The sequence below is a fragment of the Pelmatolapia mariae genome, linkage group LG10_11 (assembly GCF_036321145.2).
Source record: "Pelmatolapia mariae isolate MD_Pm_ZW linkage group LG10_11, Pm_UMD_F_2, whole genome shotgun sequence".
Taxonomy (NCBI): domain Eukaryota; kingdom Metazoa; phylum Chordata; class Actinopteri; order Cichliformes; family Cichlidae; genus Pelmatolapia; species Pelmatolapia mariae.
The window spans coordinates 59,570,214-59,591,319 of NC_086236.1; the positions used below are offsets into that span (position 1 = coordinate 59,570,214).

Sequence of the window (21,106 nt, forward strand, 5' to 3'; positions counted from 1 at the left end):
GATCAGGCGGGTAGAGGCCCAGCTTACAGGTGTCTACTGTTTGGCAGTCACGTGGAAACAACCTGATGATGACCGAGAAGTGTCACAAGTAAAGACTACAGCTTTTACAAGGTGAAAATGCCCTGACCACACACTTACTCGTGCATGCTACAACACTGCTGTGTTACTAGGTGTTTCAGCTTTGTCATTTAAGTTAATTAAAGGACGGTGATTTTCCACTATGGCTTGGCTTGCATGATTTAGCAGCAAAGTATAGGCCTATATTTGCCTTCACATCAGGTGTGATATGCCTCCTTCCCACACACATTAACACTGCACAAACATCCTGTGGTGTTTATGTGTGGCAGATTGATGCTATACTGACATCGTCTGAGGTTAGCAGTGGGGTAGACTCGCAATGCAAGCGTGAGGGCTGCTAACCATATTAAGGTTAGCCTCAAGCAGGGGGGTTGTGTGCATTTCCCCACTTAGTCATATAAACTGCCATTCACCTGCAAACCACACACATGCTTAAATCATAATATCTATGTATAAATTTTACGTACCGTGCTACAATCTCCATACAAATGAAAGCATAACTGATTTTGATTAAATCTTTGTAATAACTCAGTATTTTGGGGATGCAGCTAATAGCAACTTTCTGCAAAATGAATCTACATTTAGTATTTTAACTATAAAGTAAATTTAAATGAAAAAAAAGCACAAAATCCTTTCATTTATGATGCTGTGACCCACAATAGCTTCCAATTTAAAAAAAAAGATAATACAGTTTATAGTGTATAAATTAAAATGAATGAAAGTGGAAAATAATGATTTATTTCCTCTTCATTAAGGAAATATAATGTATAATTAAACAAGAACACATTGTTAAAGCACTATATATTTTATTAATTAACACTAGCATGCACTCTCTTTGCGATTGATAACTTTACCATCGCCTAAAATATAACAAAGAAAACTAAAAGTGGAAGAAAACGTTATTGAGGTTGTGCTGTTTTTGCAGCCTCATCGACCCACAAGCTATTACGAAGGTGAGCAGCGGCAGTCAGGGAGTGCAGAGATAAAAGTAGATAAATTCTGCATATTCACGAAACCGCACATACTTCCTATACAGTAACTGTACAGCCTCCTACACATCTATTTGGTTTCACACAAAGAAATGCGTGCAGTCTCACACAAACACACGCGCGCGCACACACACCTTTTACAGTGTTGATTTTTTTAAGAAAAGGAACTGCACAAACACAGCTAAGGAAACAGATATGAAATTTAATTATTATTTTATTACAAATGCTCAGAGAACAGCACAGCTGAGGCATGATCATGCAATCTTTGAATGATTAAATAAAGAATCAGTTTTTCATCTAAATGAAAATGACGAGATGATAAAAAATAAACTCAAAACAAATGAATCCTCGGGATAGCAGCACACTCAATAAATAATCTAATAAATAACACAAAGATTACATAAATGAAATACTTGAACATGCTGCCGCAGAAATCAGACGCACTTCTTTACCTTTTAAACTGCACGTGTCCATTAAAAGTCAATCACAAGTCTTTGTAAAACACTTTAGTGAGGGGGTAGCCCAGGAAGCCTCTCTCAGGAGTCTCTTGTTTCAGTTCCTTATCATCTTCATCACTAGTTTCCACCCCAAGCTGGCAATAACCCAGTTTCCTGAAGAAGGCTTCCCCCAACTTTGAGGGGTAGGGAACGTGTGCATACACTCTGTGTGCCCCTGTCTCCCTCTCTCTCTGCTCCAGGCTTTGGACAAGCAGCCGACCGAGGCCCTCCCTGCGGTACCAACAGCCTGTCACCAGCCTGCAGATCCTGCTGATGCCCGCTCGTGTCTCGCCCTCCCGGAAGATGCAGCCCAGGATATCTCCCTCACATTCTGCCAGCCAGACCTGCCCTGCTGCCTGCTCCCTCTCTGGAGTGATCTTTTCTGTTGTCGCCTCTTTGTCCTTGTCTTTGGATCCAGCTCGGCGCTTTGGCTGAACAGAAGTAATATTTAGCGACTAGTCTTAAATAAAAACTGCTCAAAAAAAGTGAATTTTCAGCAAGTCAACAGACTAACCTTTTTTGTAAATGGTGTCTTGCCACTGATCCGGCAGTAGGGATTCTGCAGGGTGTCATCCTGTGCCTCTCTGTAGCTGCTACCCACATAGTCCCAGTAGGGCCGGCTGCTGCCCAGGACCCCGGTTGACCGCGGCATGGTGATTTTGAGAAAGACAATTAACAGGAAGACAGGAATAGCAAGGGCCAGGATGAAAGAGTGGACAAGGCAACGCAGAATTGAGGAAAACACAGCCAGGATGAAAAGGCAGAGTGGGCGAGTGAGGATGTGGAGGATGAGACGATTTTCTGTGCCCTCGCAGCCCTCCTGCAAAGAAATTCATGCACTTTTTTTTAAAGAAAGGGCACAAACCTCAAAAGGATGTGACTTAATACCCAACACGATGAAGCCCAAAGCATGTCTAAATACAAACCTTGATAAGGGCTTTCACAATTTCGATGTCCTCCTCCTTCATCCTCCTCATCACCACCTGGTCAAGCTCCAGCCTCACCATATTTAGGTTTTTTGCTCAAACAGCTGGCCTGCTCCAATGCTGTTTTATGTTGCAAACTTCAGCATCCACACCGCCTGCACATGGAGCCTTGAAGAGGAGTGAATGGATAGGAGGATGTAATTCTGGGGGCTAGCATTAGTGAAAAGCTCGTGGATGATTTTGTTGGACAATGAAATACTGGTTAGTGTTTTTTTAAACACATAGTATGACAAACGTGACGTAGTTAAAATAGGTCAATACATTTCAAAACTATGAAATACTACGAAATGCACTAGACTTCGCTTCCACTGAGCCAGTAGTTGCATTGTAACAGCACACTCACGCTGGCTCCAAGCAACAAAGGCAGATGGAGATTATGGGGGATTTGCAGCCTGCAGCACCGTTTTTCAGTACTGTATAATTCACATACATCAAGCTTTCGTCTTTACATTTAACAGAGATCATCAAAGGTACACTCGAAAGCGAAAAGACCTGGTTCAAATCCTTATATGGTTATTACGAAGTGCTGCGGTCTCCTGACACATTTAACCCCCCGCTCCGCTTACCTTCTGCACAGAGTACCTCAGATCAAGCTGAAAGGTGGGAAACGCGCTCTGGGCGTTTCTGTTGGTTTTTAGCCCGTGTACGTTTGGCACGTTTCACTGAATGACCATCATATGTTTTCTTGCAGAAAGAAGGGAATTATGAATACAAGCTTACTCTATTTTATGCCCGTTATACGCTTTCAATGTGGCTGCCTACGCCATTTGCGTACGTAAAACTTACACTGCGCAACTGTTACGTGAATAGCGAACGCAACGTGACAGCGCTGCGTACGTCTGGTGGCCGGGCAGTGACGTCAACCAAGTTCCAGTCTGGATGGAGTTACAATGGCAAAGTCGCTGCTGTATGCCACTTTATTAGGTACACCTGTTTAACTGCTTCTTAATGCAAGTATTAAACCAGTCAATCCCATGGCACCAATTCAATGCATTTAGGTCTGTAGGCATGGCCAAAACTACAGCCAGGCTGGTTTAAGCATTTGGGAAAACTGCTGATCTACTGAGATTTTCTCTCACACGCACTTAGGGTTTACAGAGAATGGTTTGAAAAAGAGAAAGTATCCAGTGAGCGGCACTTGAATGAAAATGCCTTGTTGATGCCAGATATCAGAGAAGAATAATCAGACCTCTTGAAGCTGACAGGAAGGCAAAAGTCAAATAAACCACTCGTCATGACTAAGGCATGCAGCATGTCTGAATGAACAAGTCAAACCTCAAAGCAGATGGTATACAGCAGCAGAAGACCACACCAGGTGCCACTCCTGTCAGCGAAGAACAGGAAACCAAGGCTACAGTTCACACAGACTCACCAAAACCGGACAATAGATGATTGGAAAAAAGTTGTGTGGTCCGATGAGTCTTGATTTCTGCTAGAACATTCAGATGGTATGATCAGAGGTTGGCGTAAATAATATGATCTTGTGGAACCCTCCTGCCTTGTATGTACAGTTCAGTCTAGAGGTGGTGGTGTAATGGTGTGGGGTATATTTCATTGGTATACTTAGTTCTTTAGTAACAAATAAATGGTAAATGATCTGGTTCTTATTAACTCCGAGCACTCAAAGCATTTTACAGCTTTGAGTGCTCCATTTGTACCCATTCACACAGCGTGTTAGTATCTACCTGATTATTATTGTTGACCATGTCCATCTACTAAAGACCGATCTTTGTTGTGCGGGAAAATACAACAAAGCTCAAATTGTGTCAAACTGTTTTATTCATCAGTGTTATGGATGAGCCTCAGGGATCCAGTCCAATCCCAGTAAAGTCACTTTGCCCCCTCAGCTGAATTCTCCTGATACACTCCAACTATAAGTTACATTGATTCATACTGTTTTGTGATGAAAGACCAAACGTTATTACAGTGCAACCTCAGTTTAATTATTCAGTTCAAAGTAGTTTAGTGTAGCCTGGTGTGGATGAGCAGATGATTTAATGCAAGTCACACTTTGGGAAGTACCTCTCATGTCCCACTAACACCATAAGCAGGTCATTCATCACCTTGTGCTAGTTTTAAAGCATGACACTACTTGAAAATATGGATATTGTTTGTTCACAATCAACTGCCCATTTCTGCAGCTGGAGCATAGCATTTTTAAAAGCAAAAATTTGAAATAGCAAAGTGACTTGAGCCAAATGACCCTCATCAAAGTTGATTCCCCATCCAGTTTATGTGGTCTGCTGCTGACCCTGACAGTGAGTTCAGTGTACTCAAATGGCCTCCACAGTCACAAGATCTCAATCCAACAGAGCACCTTTGTGGTGGAACAGGAGGTTTACATCATGCATCTGACAAATCTGCAGATGCTATCTGTGATGCATTTTTGTGATGCAAATTCCCTGGAGAATGTTTCCAGCACCTTGTTGAATCTGTGCCACAAAGATTTAAGGCTGTGCTGAAGTCAAAAGAGGGTCTAACTCATTACGCGCAAGGTATAGCTAAGAAATGGTCGGGTGAGTGTATAATCAAAGGCTATTTGTGGTGCTGTGATGTGGGCTTTTAATATTACTTAAAAAAGTGTTGCTCTTATTAAATATATGCCTTTAGTGGTGGCATGCAGTCCATGAACTGAAATGAATTTGAAACCTGACCAGTCATCCCGCCTTGTGGCTTGTATGTACCTCAGAAATGCACGTGCTTAACTCTGGATGTATCCCTGAACTGAAACTAAAGAGCAGGTGAAATACGACTAAACAATATTAACACACTCTTTGTTCCACATTTTGTTTGTTGGGATGTGGACACCCTACCTACAAGTAGTAAAAAGAATTAAAAATCCAAATGATAAAAGGTATTAACAGATTTATTAATTATTAGTTACTATTAACATTGTGAAGAAAGTAGGCAATATACAACATTTATTCACAAAAAACATATTTACTTAATAAAACTGCCAACGACAGTATCATTTAAACTAATCTTTAGGAATATTCTGAGGTCCATGTACAGCCTATTTAAATGTATAACATTTGGCATGGCATTACAACACAGTACTCATCTAACTGCATGTCCTCGCTCACTTGCATGAGAACTCAACTGACTATAAAGTGCTAACAAACAGCCCACAAAAAGTGAGGCATTTACTCATACATACGCTTTATTTGTCTCTAACATGCACACCGTTCTCAGTTAGAGAACTGCACCTCTTTAGGTTTAGAGCTAGGTCCATTCAGTGCGTCCTCCTCTGAGCTGACTGCAGAGTTCACTTCCTTTGTAGACTTTTCCTTGGCCTCTGCTGTTACACCTTCATATTTCACCTCGCTACTTTGTGGGATCTCCCCGTCCCCTTCTCTCTCCATTCCCCCTTCTCTTAAGCTACTGGTGCTGACTTCAATTATTACAATTTCATCTCCACTTTCCAGCTGAAAGATACTTTCCATTCCTCCTCCACCCTCAGTAACTGTGCCACTTCCAGTACTGCAACCTCGGCCCTCCTCTCCAATCATTCCTCCTTCACCTTCTATCAGGGCTATCATCTGCATGCCTTCCTCAGTTTCCTGTTCCAGCTTGGTCTCACCCCCCAGCTCAAACACCACCTCCTGCCCATCAAGGGGTACTAAGCCTTGGGTAGATGTACACGAAAGCTGCAGGCTGTTGTCCTGCCCTTGGCTGAAGGTAGCACTGGTTGAACCACTATCCTGTGTGTCAGTGTGGAAATGAAGGACATACGACTCCCCCTGGCTGCCATCCCCTCCTGATTGTCTCCCATCCTGCTTTTCTCCACTCCATTCTTGCAGGAGTGACATCATCCCTCCCTTATCTACCCCTTTTTCCTCTTCACCTGGCACATCTGTCTTGAACTGCAGCACGAGTGACTTTCTCTCTCCACCCATTCCTTCATCGATTGCCTCCCCAGATGCATTCCCTTCAAACTGCAGCACGTATGACTCCCCGGCCTCCCCGATATTCATCCCCTCCTTTGCCTGTTCTTCATTATCAAAACACAACACAAACTCTTTCCCTGACAAAGTTTCCCCTGTCCTCATTTGCTCCACAGTGGAATGAGGTTTCCTTTCTGCAGGGACAGGAGCAGAATCTGATGCTGCAGCTACTGTGGTGGCTGGTGTAACCATGGTAACAGTCGGCGAGGGTCCTGAGGTATCCGCTATGGGGGCTACAGTGGCAGGGGATGACAGAGTCGGGGTAATGGTGTGAGATGTTGTGGGTAGAGAAGATGAGTTTGTGGTAGTGTTAGCAGCAGTAATAGTCTGGGTGCCACTGGTCACATTAGAGTTTGTTACTGCAGCAGCTCCGCCTGCAGTGTGACTGACTGGGGTTGGGGCCGATTTCAGAAGTGTAGCTTTTGGTTTGCGCCCCCGTCTGCCTCGTGCAGTCCGTGTGCTCTTCCCCAGTATCGGCTTCGTAAGTAGGGAGCTGGCTGAGAGGTTGTGCGTTGGTGTGGCAACTGGAGTGTGTGCATTGTTACTGTTGTTAGTAATTATGATTTGTTGTTGCTGTGATACAGATGGAAACTGGGGTATCTGAGTCTGGTTTTGGTTAAGCACAGGCTGGAATGCTTGGATAGTCTGAAGCACGGGGAGGGACTGAGGCTCTGGAGCTGGTGGAGGGTTGTTTGCTGTGGGGAGGAGAATCAGGCTGGACTGGCCGCCGTTGTTGGAGGGGCACTGCAAGAGGAGGAAGTTTTGAGGCTGGGACGGTTGCGGTGGTGGCGGAGGAGGTGGTGGCTGGACTGGCGTAGGCGATGACAGAGGAATGAGCTGCAGGCCGCTTGCTGTCTGTATCATGAAGTAGTTCTGGGAGGTGTTGGGGGGAATATTAAGTGCTGGTTGGGACACAATCAGACTGCCATTGTTTCCTGAGGCTTCCAGGGTGATGGGGTTCAGCAGGGTTGTGGTGGTGGTTACTCCTCCAACACTGGCTTTCACAGCCACGCCGTCTTTACCTCCACCACCTGGGCATGGCAGGGAAACGCCAGTGCCGTGGGTGCGGATATGCCTCTGCAAGTAGGAGTGCATGACAAACTCCTTCGAGCAGTACGGGCATTTGTAGTCCTTGCGTGAGGAGTGTGTGCGAAGGTGGAGTTGAAGGTTGGAGGAATGAGTAAAACTCTTACTGCAGTGGGTGCACTGAAAAGGTCTCTCGCCTGAATGCGTGCGTTCATGCTGCTCTCAGAGTAATGGTAACCAAAAAAAAAAGAAAAGAAAAAAAGAGAAGTTATGAAATCAGTTGATAAAACTGAACATTTTATAACATGACACTGCAGCTGCACTGACCTGTTTCAGATTTGACGTCTGGGAGAAGGATTTGGAGCAGATGGAGCACGTATGAGGCCGCAGACCAGAGTGCATCTGACTGTGTCTGCGCAGGCAGCTGGTATTTTTGAAGGACTTGCCGCACTCTTTACACACATATGGCCTCTCACCTGTGTGCTGCCGCAAGTGGTACTGGTAGTGGGAGCTCCACTTGAAGGTGAGTGGGCAGTGAGGGCACTGAAACGCCCGTACACCTGTATGCACCTAGGTAAGATATATGTTAAAAAAAAGGGGTGGGGGTGTTAATTTTTAGTGTCCTACCAAAAGAAGAATCTAGAACTGAGCTTGACGAAGAGTGGAAGTCATCACAGGGAACATCAAAATATGAGAACTGAAGCACTGAGTGACAGTGACTTTAGTCATGAGAGACCAATAACTTACACCATATTTAAAGTTTTTTTTTTCCTTTTGCTGTTTGCATTTGTCTGATGTAGACTGCATTTATCTCCAGAGGTAATTACATGAGAGCTAAAATACCTAATCAAGTGGAATGTAGAGTTTCACACAGACCACAATCAAGAAACCTCACATCAAGAAAATTATTTTGGTAATTAAAACCTTATTTGATTTATTTGAGTGGAACAGAAGAGTGAGCCTTACCCGCTGATGGATAGAGAGCAGTGATGATCTCTTGAAGCTCTTTCCACACTCCGTGCAGCGGTAGGGCCTTTCCCCAGTGTGATCCCTCATGTGGTATTTCAACCCTGATGAACCTTTGAAGGCTTTTCCACACTCTGAACAGCGGTATGGCCTTTCTGTGTGAACATGTGAGACACGAGTTTAAAAACAACAACAACAAAAAGTACAGCAGAATAAGGAGTTCTTTAAGAAAAAAAAAAGACTGAATATCAGCCCAGTTTTATGCCTCATCTACTTTCTTTCTAAATATCTTTACCTCCAGCAGGAGTGCTCTTGCTAGATCCCGTCTTTTTGTGGGCTTTGGTTGGTTTTGCTGGCTGCTCCTCTTGTTCCTCTCCAACGGCTATGATGTCGACATGAATCTCCCTCTGGTCCTCCTGCTGCTTGTCAGCCTGGCTCGGAGAAGAGGGAAGGGGGAGAGACAAGGAAAGCGACGGAGGGCACACGATTTCGGCCTCTGCCTCAGCCAGGAGACGCTGCTCGGGAGTGTGGGAGTGTTGGTGCGTGAGGAGCGAGGAGAGAAGAGGGAAAGAGCGGTCGCAGGCAGAGCAGCTGAACTGGGAACGGGACTGTGATGAAAGAGAGTGCATCTGGAGGGAAAAAAAAAAGAAGAAAAAAAAGAAAATGAAAACAGGAGGTAGTTCATTTGATAGTTTTTTTTTATTATTAGAAAGCACTGATCTAAATAAATATTAGTACATTATAGAAAATGCAGAACCCAGAGAGTAATGCACACAGTTCACTCAGAAACTGCCTTGAACACAAGCTATGAAGACTTTCATAATGTTGTGATGCCACAACTCTTTAGTCACCACTCTCAGCCTTACACCCCCCTTCCCCCAGCATATCCCACCTACACCAACAGTCCAACTTTTTTCCTTTTTGGCACTGCCAGCTCTGACTCTAAAACATCTCAGCCACAAGAAAAGCAATAAATTACACTAAATTTCCTGTTGCTTACTGCAAGACCGTGTAAGAGTCTTCGTGCACTCCTGGCAGCTGAAGTACGGAAGACCCAATGCGCTACTTTTATTTTTGGTGGCAATGTTCCCTCAGCAGGAAAAGAAAACATTCTTGGAGGAAATCGGAACTTATGGAAACTCGAAGACCAGTTTCAGACCAATAAACAAGGACTGGGAGTGGGGTGCATTTTTTTTCCTATATCACCTACAGTGCCACTTAAAATTAGTTGGATTATTTCTTAGCATTCCCAAACACAAATGAGTGAAAAATTAGCTAAAAATTAATGTACTATTGGAAATGGTAACACAACTGCAGGAAAACATTGTGTTTTATGTAACATAGTGACTTCAGCTGCATCACTGTACTGAGTTGGATTGTGGTTTTAAATGTGTGCGATTTGGACTTTTATGTTACCGACAGTTCATAGAGAGCTGGAGGGCTCTTTTGGAAAGGCCTGTTAGATTTCATGTAGAGCTACAGACACAACATGGGCATGATAAAACAATCCATAAAAGTCCCATTCTTGATACATGACACACTTATACTAACTTGTTAACAAAAGGACCTTTAAGATGGATAAATGTTAGTCTTGCTGTAGGTTTTGTAATCTGTACAAAAGTGTTAGTAGTAGAACAGTTGCAACAGTCATTCTCACCAGTGATACATGTCTATTGAGGCCTCCGCTGGTCTTAAAGGTCTTATTGCAGTAGCCACATGACAGCCCTGCCCATGTGGTTCTGGCCTCTGGCTGAACGGTCTCAGAGCTCTGAGTCACCTCAGTGAAGCTCTGTAACAGGTCAAACTGGGCCTGGGTGGTGCCGACATTCTGAGGACAAACCAAAGGAAGTAGTAATACATATCAAAAATATATGTCCTCAAACTGAACTCATTGGCTTTATAGAGACTTTTATTTGCTCCAATTCAAAGTATATTTTAATTAAGAGTACTTATACTTCTGCCCCACATTACATAAAAAACAGAAGCTACACTATCTAACAGGAAAAACCTTTTGAATTCACGCCAGTTTATTTTGCATACCACTGGCTTCATGTTAACAATGCTTGCTTGGGTGTTGATCATTTGTGGCTTTCACACACCAACATCACGTTCAGACGACACATAAGCTGCAGCAGCAGTTGACAGGATGAGCCAATCGCAAAGTTTGTCGCAAGTTATCAAAAACCTGTGTCAGTCTATGAGTTGACTGACAGCTGTTTCAAGTGCACAACCAACAATTCGTGGTTATCACAGTTTTTCCTGCCTAACGCCCTATTTCAAATCGGTTCTACCACTATTATAAATGTGTTTCTACTATTTGTAGGATCTAAATTGGGCTTAATTGTCCAACTACAACTACTTATTTTAAAGCATTTAAGGAAATGTGTGATGTTGGCGGTTTTTGAGATAAATATTTTTATGCAATGTGCATTTATCCGTTTGAACCCATCACTTACTGCATTGCTGCCATCTGCTCCCTCTGACAATCCAAGGAGCACCTCTGTCGTGTGTCCACTTTCAGCCACTGTGGTAGTTTCCACCACCTCCTCAAAGTCAGCAAGCAGGTGTCCAGCTCCCACCAGCCCATCCCCAACTTCCATCCCAGATCCGACCCCTGCCCCTCCACCAACCCCATCTTCCTCTGGAGCCATGTGAATGGCCTGGTGCTCCTCTAGGTCTGTCCGTGTGCCAAAAGTGTGGCTGCAGCTGCCACAGCTGTACAAGAGCACACTGGCTCCGGTGTCTGTACTCAGGTGAACCTCTGTCCCAATGGCTCTAGATGTGCACACGTTCTCCCCAGAAGAAGTGAGGGTGAGCTGGGGGAGAAGGCCTGGATTCTGGCCAGAGGAGGTGGTTGACAGGAACACTTCTTCCATCCCCACCCCGACTCCATCAGTTCCTTCCTGGCTCACAAATCCCACCATGTCTGTCAACATTGATGATGTCACTTCCTCTCCCCCCACCACCACCTCCACTACCTCATTTCTCTTCCTTGCATCCTCGCCCCTCTTTCCCTCTTTCCCACCTGCGTTTAGGTTGGAGTGCGAGTTCTTGTGCAGGGCCAGGTTTGACGAATGAGTAAAGCTTCGTCCACACTCACCGCAGATGTAGGGCCTCTCGCCTGTATGTATCCTCATGTGCTGCCTCAGGTTGGTGGACTGCGTGAAGGATTTGTTACACACTGTGCAGGTGTAAGGTTTGAGACCGAGATGGACATTCTTGTGTCTCCGCAGACTGCTTGAGTTCTTGAAGGCCTTCGGACAAGTGTCACACGGGTATGGGCATTCTCCTGTGTGTTGGCGCAGGTGATACTGGTAGTGAGAACTCCATTTAAAAGTAAGGGGGCAGTAGGGACACAAGAAGGTACGCACTCCAGTGTGGACACTCTGGTGGACCTGGGGAGAAACCGATATGGTCAAATATCTCATTTGTAAACATTAAAAAAACAACAACAACAACAAAAAAAAAACCTTTTTGGCGTCTCACCTGGAGAAGAGAAGAGCGTTTGAAAGCTTTGCCGCAGTCCTGACATTTATAAGGCTTCTCCCCTGAGTGTGACCTGCAAAATAAAGGTAACTATTCAGGAGGAAAACATGGTTAATCATATAACATCATTATTTGTGCATAACACAATCAAACCCATATCTAAGTAATTTCTTTTGCTATGCATCGTATAGTATAACATCTTGTTTTATGTCAGAAATTAGCTCTTTATTTTACATTGAAATTTGCCTTTTTGATACTTTCCATCAACCTGACTGTGGCCCGACTAAAGATGTGAAAAAGGCAGGCTGGGAGGTGCTGGTTAGATTGTATTTCTTCCTGCTGATATTCAGTCCTCTTCTCATTCATTCCCTAATCACTCATTGTTTCTGATTGATCTCCTGGTCAGTTCTAGTAAACTGGGTTTATTAAATATTGTTTTACATGACATACTATTCCTGTATTCCTGATCACAGGAATTACAATATTAATGGATCTGCATTTCAGCTGTAGAAGCCAATTGACTGCAGAAGGTCTTCTGTATTTAGAATGTACATCATCAAGTTAGATATGAGATGGCGAACATGAAAACACCATCAGGATTGAAACAAAGACGTAGCAGACAATTCTTGAAGCCCCTGTTGTCGAGTTAGTCCATTAGGGATTTTTGGACAGCGACATAATTTTGTAGTTTTGCCTCTGTACACCTCCACAGTGGATTTTAACTCGTTATAAATTAAACAGATAAAATATCTGGAGTTGATTACAAATGCTGAATTTGCACTTGGTAGCTTTTCACTGGATATCCTAATAGAATAGGTTCAAAGAGATGGCGATGGAAGTGAAGGAGGCCATCATTAGGCTGAAACGAATAAAATAAATCAGATGGATGAAATAAACTTTGGGAGTGGCCAAATCAACAATTTTGTTCATTCTTCAAAAGAAGGAATGCATTGGCCAACTCAGTAACGCCAAAAGGCCTGAAAGAAATCAAAAGCCAGCTAAAGTTCATGATGACAGAATTTCCATGGTTACAAAAACAACTTCACAACATCCAACCAAGGAGGTGTGTCATTGTCAAAGTCCACAATCATGGGATGCCTTTATGAACAGTGCGTTCACAACAGGGTGCAAACCCCTCATTACACTCAGGAGGTCACATTAGATTGAGGAAAAAAAAATCTAAATGAGCCTTCACCATTCTGGGGAAAAAAAAAACCCTAGATGAAACTGAGAAGAAGAGAAAAAGCTGTGATCTGAGGTTTACCACATTATTTCTAAAACTCCACCTTCGGCAAACATATTTAATGAGGACACATTGAGATGTGCAGGTGAGGGAGGTTAAATGACTAAATTTGTTAGTGCGGAACCGTATTAGCCTTAAAAGACAAAACTGTAACAGTATCATAACTTAATGATATAACGGCCAAATACAGATATAGGCTGATATTAGCCTTGTTGACTCATACCAACATATATGCATTTACATTTGCCTTTTGTGGTTTTTTTGGTGTGACTAAAGCAAGGAGATGCTTATCTTTTTATGAAACACAGTTCGTTTTTTTTGTTTGTTTGTTTTTTTTTTACCCCTCCTGGTACAAAGACTGGAATTATTAACAGAAGAAAACAAACTGGAAAACATCACTGGTATCTGCTAAAAGCTAAAATGTTCAATTCAATTTTATTTATGTAGCGCCAAATCACAACAACAGATGCTTTAAGGTGCTTTATATTGTAAGGTAAAGGCTCTACAAAAATATAGAGAAAACCCCAACAATCAGATGACTTCCTATGAGATAGCACTTGGTGACAGTGGGAAGGAAAAACTCCCCTTTAAGAGGAAGAAAGCTACAGCAAAACGTTATTTTAGACATCAGAACTGGTCAAGAACTTCCTAATCTGTGAATCCTCAATATTAACATAATTTTAGTGTGTGTACCGTTGGTGATAGAGCAGAGCAGAGGAGCCCTTGAAGGCCTTGGGACAGAGGTTGCAGCGGTAGGGCCTTTCATTGTTGTGGCTCCGCAGGTGGTGGGTCAGCCTGGATGACCACCTGAAGCTCTTGCCACAGTCCAGACACTGGAAGGGATGATCCGTCTGCTCTGGCTGCGGGACTGACCCGGACACTGACGATGACACCATGTCCAGAACCACTTCCTCTCCACCTTCTACTCCCCCTTTTTCTCCCTCCACCAGCTCCCCTCTCTCCCTGTCATCCTCGCCATCCTCTCCCGAACCAAGAAGAGACGGGAAAGGTGAGAGGGACGCGGTGGACTGAGCTGGTAAAAGCTCTGCTTGGACGACAAGGGCCACTGAGTTGGCCATTACCAGATCAACCTGGTGGCAGATGAGGGTTTTCCTTAGAGGCAGAGGGGTAAGTAGGATCAGTTTGTGTGCGGCATCATGGTTTTTCTTTCATCTTTTCTTCTGTGCCTTCATAAATTCCTTCCCTGCTGGCCACTGTAGCACCAGCTGTCATCCCAAGCAGCGAAATGAGGGCACGTCTGAGATAAAAGGAGATGGAAATAAATACAGTATTACAACATTGTAACTGTTGGTAGCAAAGCTCCCTTTAAATTTCCCTCCCTCCCTCCCATCTCTGGAGCTGGTCCTCCCTCCCCGCTGTCTTTCCTCCGGCCGTCAGTCCGTGTGCGCTGTATCTCTACACTGGCGCACGGTTTCTGTCCTTCCCCGCAGTGCGGTGCTTGTTAGCACCACAAACCAGCGGCTACAGCAAAGTTACACACCGAAGTACTCTATAACTGTCCCAATGTCTTCCGACGAGCTCTTGCAATCCAGCAGTTAAAGCAGACACACACATACAGATTCTTTGGCGAATTAACAAAAACAGTTAGTGGCCTGCTTTTAAAGCTAACCAAGCCTTCGGCTCAGTGCGGAACAGCTTCTTTTAACTGCTCGCCATGAATGTGCATGAATGCGGGCTGAGGCCGTACTCACCGCGGGTACTTAACTCATCTTAAAGCTATATTGTTGATCATATGAAAAGAAACTGGGCACTGCAGTGCTAATCCACACAACCTTAACAATAAACACAGCACAAACTAACAGCAGTTCTCCACCCAATGCCGCCTTTCAAGAACAGCGGCGGCGATTGGCTGATACGTACAATAGATGAGCTACTCCCATTGGCTGGGGGCTTGAACAGACAGGTTGACGTTCGCCCAGAAAACATTTAGAAAACCAAAATTTGGCGTAAGCTAATTATTAGTAAAGGATCCATACTCCAAGATGCTCCAAATTAATTTAAAAAGCTTTTTTTCACATTCGAGCTCAACACTTATCAGTTTTTGCCTCGACTCTTCTGCACAGACTGTTGGGTAATGTAGTTTCTGAGTGTGCATCCCCTCAAAAAACGTCCATCTGTCACAGTTCATATTACAGGTGTGGTAGTAGGCCACGCATATTTAAAGACACACAAAAACCAGTGTGCACATTCTGAAGTTTTTATTTCACCAAGGCACATATTTCACATTGAGGCCAATTAGTGTGTGTAAGAGGCATTTTGATGTTACAACAATAATTTAAACGTGATGGTATAATAATAGCGAATAAGAATAAAAACTGTATAAAAGTACAAAAGGACAGGAGACTTGCTCCACTGCAGCACAAAATAAATAGTTCCACCAAGTTACTTAAATAAATAGTCAATACTGTAACAAATACTAGAATAGGAATGAATAAAAATTATAGTGATAAAATTGGTCATCTACAGTATGTTGTAGAAAACGACATAATACACAAAAGCACTGTATACAACATTTACATTCTTGTACATTTATGTACACCTGTACAGAACATAGTGTCACAATACATAGTATTTTAAGGCTTTGGGTGTTTAACTAAAAACAAAAAAACAAAAACAAAAGAACCCCAAACTTTTCTACACCAAAGCACAGGTTCAAAATCAGCCATCCCACTCTTAGGAAGGGCCAATCCCGACAAGTTTGTGCAAAGAATCTAATCAGGATCATCAGTGCTTAGCAACAGGGCACATTCATATGACTTTACCACAATGTTAACTACGCCTCCTCGTGCAGAACACAAGGGAAGCAGGCACTGAAAACACAAATGTGACTGTGGTACGAAAGAAAGGATTCGCTTTTCTTCAAATACCATCCTAACATGGAAGAAATAAAGTAAAATGAATTTTATAAGGAATTGATAAATTAATGTGACATGTGGAATGTTTTACCATGGCTGGAGATGACATTATGAGCTTTTGAAACGTATACTTTAAGGGCCCTATAAATAAGCAATAGTGAAAGCCTAGGCTGCCCAAAATGCATGCTACATCTACTGGAAGAATTATCATCTGAAGAAAAATAAAAATGTAAAAGTAAATTAAGCTGATTTATACAAATGTCATTATCAGAGCTATCAGTTCAGGAAGTGCTACAGTGTTTGTTTTTTGTTTTTTGTTTTTTGTTTTTGTTTTTGTTTTTGTTTTTAGGATCAGTGAGACACAAGAGAAAGGGAAAGATTACAGAAATGTGGGCAAATGAGTTCACGTTAGTACAGAAATAAGATAAATAAATAAAAATTAAATAAATAACTAACATTCAATAAATAAATAAATACATAAATAACACGGTCATGAAAAAGGGCTTAAGGAGAAAGTTTGGAGTTTCTTGACATGATCATTGGAGTTAAACTGGAACTTGAGCTGGAATCGATGGTTGTAACTGGCTGCATTGTGGTGCATCCTCAATGGCTCTGATGGAAAGACACATTCCTCAACACACATGCTGACACACAGGTTGATATTTGGGCCTCTTTAGGGATGCTGTCAACTACAGTGCACACTGACATGGTCTTGTTTCCCTTTTGATGGGGATGGAAGTCCATGTATTCTCACTGGCTCTGCAGCCCCCTTTTACTTTCTGGATCATCATTGGACTGCGGTGACCTTGGGCTTAAGGCTGAGGAAGGCTCTGTACGCCCAGTCACAGAAGAGCTTGAAGTGTTGAAGAAGCTCATTGGTGGACTGCAGGACATCAAACTGATAGGGGAGGTGAGGGGGGAGGGAGGGGGTCGCCGGACTGAGCCTTGGTGCTTCAACTCTCAGCATCTGTGGAGGAGAAGACGGGCAAACATACGATTAGAAAGCTCGATCGCAGCGGTGGTGGCACGCGCTGAGAATCGAACAGACAAACTCAGCTCCTCACCTGACGGTGCAGCAGAGTGATGAGAGATTTCATCTCTCTGATCATCTCCACCAGCTTGGGCACTGCAGGGTGGTGGTGCTTCTTCGACACTCTGTTGAGCCACTCAAAGTGGTGCTCGTACAGCTTCAGGTCGGAATGAAGCTGTGAGAGCGTGGGCTTCAGCTGGAAACAACGCAAAAATACTTCAGAGACTTAGCATGGGAGTGTCGAAACAGGCCAGCTCCCCGCCCCCCCTCTCTCTCTTTCTTGCCACATGCACACACACAAATACATTATCAGAGCATTACCTCAAGATTGTTGAGGTCATGGGCTGATCTGTTGCTCATTTCTGGCAGAGACTTGAACCTGTGGGGCTCCACTTCTGAGTCAAATGCATGCTCCTTCTGAAAGAGAAAACAAGACACAGAGCAGCCCCTTAGCAATTTACATCAGTGCAATTTTACTCATCCTGAAACAAGTCACGGCAGCATGAGGAAAGTATTAGTCTAGCATCTTGATTGGGTGCCTGTTTTCTGCACTTAGAGACAGTAGCTCTCACTGAGGGGAGTGTGGTCGATCGGGTCAGTGTGAGTTCACCCACATTCAGCCTCCCCAAATGTCAACAATAAGAGCAAATGAGCTGAACCCACAGGATGTTTTCTGCTGGGAGTGTGGATAACAACATACGCAGTGACTAAGAAAGCTCCAAGTGGGACAGACAACACAGGCCTGTGGGGAAACTCCAGGGTCACAGCTATAAAAAGAAAGAATGACGCAGTGCTGCTGCCCAGCTCAAGTTGTGTTGTAAACTACGTCCAGACAGCAGGTGTAGTGCCCACTTTGACCAGCAGAGGGGGATAAACAACCTAATGCCAGGTTTATGGGATTCTACTTTGGAAGGGCAGCTGAGCTCATCAGTAGTGCAATTTAGTATTAAAGATGTAGGCCTATTTTAGTAATGAATAGGGACAAATAGAGATGAGTGAAGTGGTATGCGTCATTTCCAATCGGCAGAGGAACATAACAACATTAGAATAATGATTGCTGAGAAATGTTTTGTATAAACAAGTTGAGTGCGCTTATTGCTTCCTTAACCTGTTGTTCTGTGCTTCCCTTGCATTACTTGTTGTTTGCTTCCACTTGTTTGCGTTGATGTTTTTGGAGATAAATGTCCTGTATTGTCTCTCCATCAGCCCTTCATAAGAGCTCACTTATGTCTGTGGTCCAATGTTTTGTCTCCGCTGCCGTTTTCTCCCCTGCTGTCCCTTACTTGCCCCCTCCCTCGCCTCTCCCTGTGTCTCATACCAGGTGCACAGGCACATGCAACATGACGTGCACATGTGCATGCATGCACATACACACACACACCACCGGCTTGTCATCTAGTTGTTTCTCTGATCTCTTCATCTCTTGTGGTTTTTGCCCCATCTTTCTCAGCCTTTAATTCTGCCTCTTATCCCAGTTTCTCTCGCTCTCTTCATCCCAGACCATGACCTCACCCGACAGAACCTAGCATCCAACCTTTTTCTTCCTGAATGCAAATACTGGAATGTGATAAATCTTTTTGATTTTTATCAAGTCACTTTGCTGTGGCGACCGAAAGCAAAACACTAAACACCGCACCTACACTACCACGGCTATTTACAGAGCCCTCAATGCACACACACACGGCCACAAAAATGCATACAGACAAACGCATGCACACACGTATACACATTTGTATGTATGCAAGCGTGCACAGACTCATATACAGGCACACTGGAAAACCTGGGCCCATATAGAACTATGTTTATACACATACGCACATTTCTCCCTCTTTAAAGCATCAGTTTCATTGCTCTTTTGCAGGGACTTTCCATGGATTCCCATTCTATTTATCTTTCCTAACTTTGTCCTCTTTTTAGTGGAATTCCACACAAAAAGGGGGTGGGGGGAATTAAAAATAAATCCCCAGTGTTAGTGAACACTGTCTAACACTGTTTCGGATGCCCTTTGATAATCCTGGTGTGCTCACATCTGGATTTCAGATTGTGATGCTACTACACAATGGCTATAACATTATTTCAAAGCACAAACACAAACACACACTTTCTCAACACTGCTGGACAAGACTAGAGAGAGTATGTGGCTATTTCTAATTTTATCTCCTGAACAAAAGAGTTTAAAGATTTGCATAATGCAAAAATAGAATCAATATCAGTCATGTGTAACCAAAGATCCAGAGATATGATGCCGTTTTCTTTTCACCTGTTAAAACACAGTGTTGATACACAATCACCTGTCGGATCCAAATCTTGTCTAAGTTCTCAAATCTGATTTCCCTACTCACTCGACTGTCATCGCAATAGGATTTCGGGCCAGACTTGTCGCATTTAATTGGGGAGAGAAACTCAACACTTCACCAACCGCCGACCATAAACATGTTTCTGTGTAAACAGGCATGCGATACACGCTGCTGTCATTTCACAGACGGCGTGCTTGGCTGTTTTTGTAGCTGGATGGAGGTAGATTTAATTTCACTGCACCTCCACTGGCACCTTCTTTGCCACCAAGTCTTAATGCAACCGCCACCAGGGGAGGTGACCAGGCACACCGGCATGCTGCTGAGTCAGACCGCCTCTCTCGTGTGGATTAAAAGTGAGATCACTGAGTCAAATCCCCCCTCCCCGCCCCCGAGACGTTTGTTACCCCGATGTAAGCATGCAGATGGACTCGTGAAAGCAGCTTAAGGTGGACTAAAGCCCCGAGCAAACCTGGTATGCGTTTCCACAATAGTGCGTGATGCAAAGTCGGTGCAGTTTAATGTGTGAGGTTACCTAAACCGAAAGCTAACATTAGCACCCAAATCCAATTAGTAAAAGATCAGTCTGTGGTGTAATGACCAGCATCGTCTTCCAATTCAATTAGCACGGGGTGGTCAGGGCCTCGCAGCCTCTACTCCCCCTGTCAGAGGCTGATTGGTAAACTTAATGGTCTTGACGACAGCTTCATCACTTACCAGCAGTTCTGTGGTGAGTTTCATTAGATTTTTGGTCTGATTGGACAGTTTATCCAAGTCACTGGGCCGCCGCTGTGGCACCGGAGAGGCAGACGTGAACACGGGCAGCTGAGCCAATAGCAGCGAGAAGAGGAGAGATGAGGAGGAGTCGAGCAGCACTGCAGGGGTAGAACAAAACGGAAGCAATTAGTGGAGAGGCGCTGTCATCTCGCCATAATGATAATGGCCTCGGGGCACGGCTGTCAGCTTTAGGGGAAGATATTGCACCATGATATAAACAATAGCTCCAGACTTGGCAAGAAGAATCCTGAAGAGCTTCAGAGTCATGTTTTCACAGGCTGAATGCAAATCATTAAAACATTAAAAGCCAGGCTTTGACACAGAATAGCTCCATTACATCTTTACCATAAGCAAAGCAATGAATGCCGCTGATTGTCACACCTGCAACTCGATAGGTACGTGAGCCGGTGGTATAAATTATATAGACCAAGTCAAGCCAAGTCAACTCTCCTAACAGTAAGCTCATTCATTCTTGTCCTTTCAAGTTCAAGTACAAGGTAGACTAAGTATTAAAAGGGAACCACAGTGGTGTTGAGATGATGAATGCTTGATAATTACAGGTGAACCACAAGAATCGCAGCCAAAATAACACTGCAGAAGCATCTGAGCTCTCCGTCCCAGAGCAACTTTAACAGAATTAAGTTGCCCAAATCTTCAGTCGAGCAATAAAGAAGCAGTTGCTTAGATTTTCTGATCTCTAAATAATTTAACCTGTGCACAGTGGGGGGAAAGCAACTTTTTAACAACAACAACAACAGCAACAAAAAACTAACAAAAAAAAAAAAAAATCAGAACAAAGCTGATTAAAAATGAGACACATTAAACATTTATAAGATTTCTTTTTTTTTTAAAACCCACAGTCATATAATCACTTACATTTCATATTGGTTCGGATCCAAGAGATAGGCAAACCA

At 43.6% G+C, this 21,106-nt stretch overlaps 3 protein-coding genes across 4 annotated transcripts; all 3 read right to left on the reverse strand.

The window, feature by feature from the left end:
* Positions 1-895: 895 nt before the first annotated feature.
* nat14 (N-acetyltransferase 14 (GCN5-related, putative)) lies at positions 896-3,334 on the reverse strand. The gene is made up of 4 exons (XM_063486590.1): positions 3,117-3,334; positions 2,491-2,658; positions 2,079-2,384; positions 896-1,995 (listed from the first exon to the last, which is right to left on the reverse strand). The coding sequence occupies exons 2-4, from the start codon at positions 2,569-2,571 to the stop codon at positions 1,552-1,554; spliced, it is 831 nt and encodes a 276-aa protein (XP_063342660.1). The 5' UTR covers positions 2,572-2,658; positions 3,117-3,334; the 3' UTR covers positions 896-1,551.
* A 2,109-nt stretch (positions 3,335-5,443) lies between these two features.
* Positions 5,444-15,052, reverse strand: znf628 (zinc finger protein 628). 2 transcript variants are annotated; one of them, XM_063487216.1, is made up of 9 exons: positions 14,928-15,052; positions 13,909-14,473; positions 11,973-12,045; positions 10,943-11,881; positions 10,144-10,314; positions 8,782-9,115; positions 8,487-8,641; positions 7,848-8,090; positions 5,444-7,736 (listed from the first exon to the last, which is right to left on the reverse strand). In XM_063487216.1, exons 2-9 carry the CDS (start codon positions 14,292-14,294, stop codon positions 5,739-5,741), a joined length of 4,299 nt encoding a protein of 1,432 aa, XP_063343286.1. In that variant the 5' UTR covers positions 14,295-14,473; positions 14,928-15,052; the 3' UTR covers positions 5,444-5,738. The 2 variants fall into 2 exon arrangements, with proteins under 2 accessions (XP_063343286.1, XP_063343287.1); XM_063487217.1 differs by lacking the exon at positions 10,144-10,314.
* A 1,535-nt stretch (positions 15,053-16,587) lies between these two features.
* Positions 16,588-21,097, reverse strand: il11a (interleukin 11a). The gene is made up of 5 exons (XM_063487752.1): positions 21,069-21,097; positions 20,133-20,290; positions 17,443-17,538; positions 17,156-17,317; positions 16,588-17,058 (listed from the first exon to the last, which is right to left on the reverse strand). Exons 1-5 carry the CDS (start codon positions 21,073-21,075, stop codon positions 16,879-16,881), a joined length of 603 nt encoding a protein of 200 aa, XP_063343822.1. The 5' UTR covers positions 21,076-21,097; the 3' UTR covers positions 16,588-16,878.
* Positions 21,098-21,106: the final 9 nt, after the last annotated feature.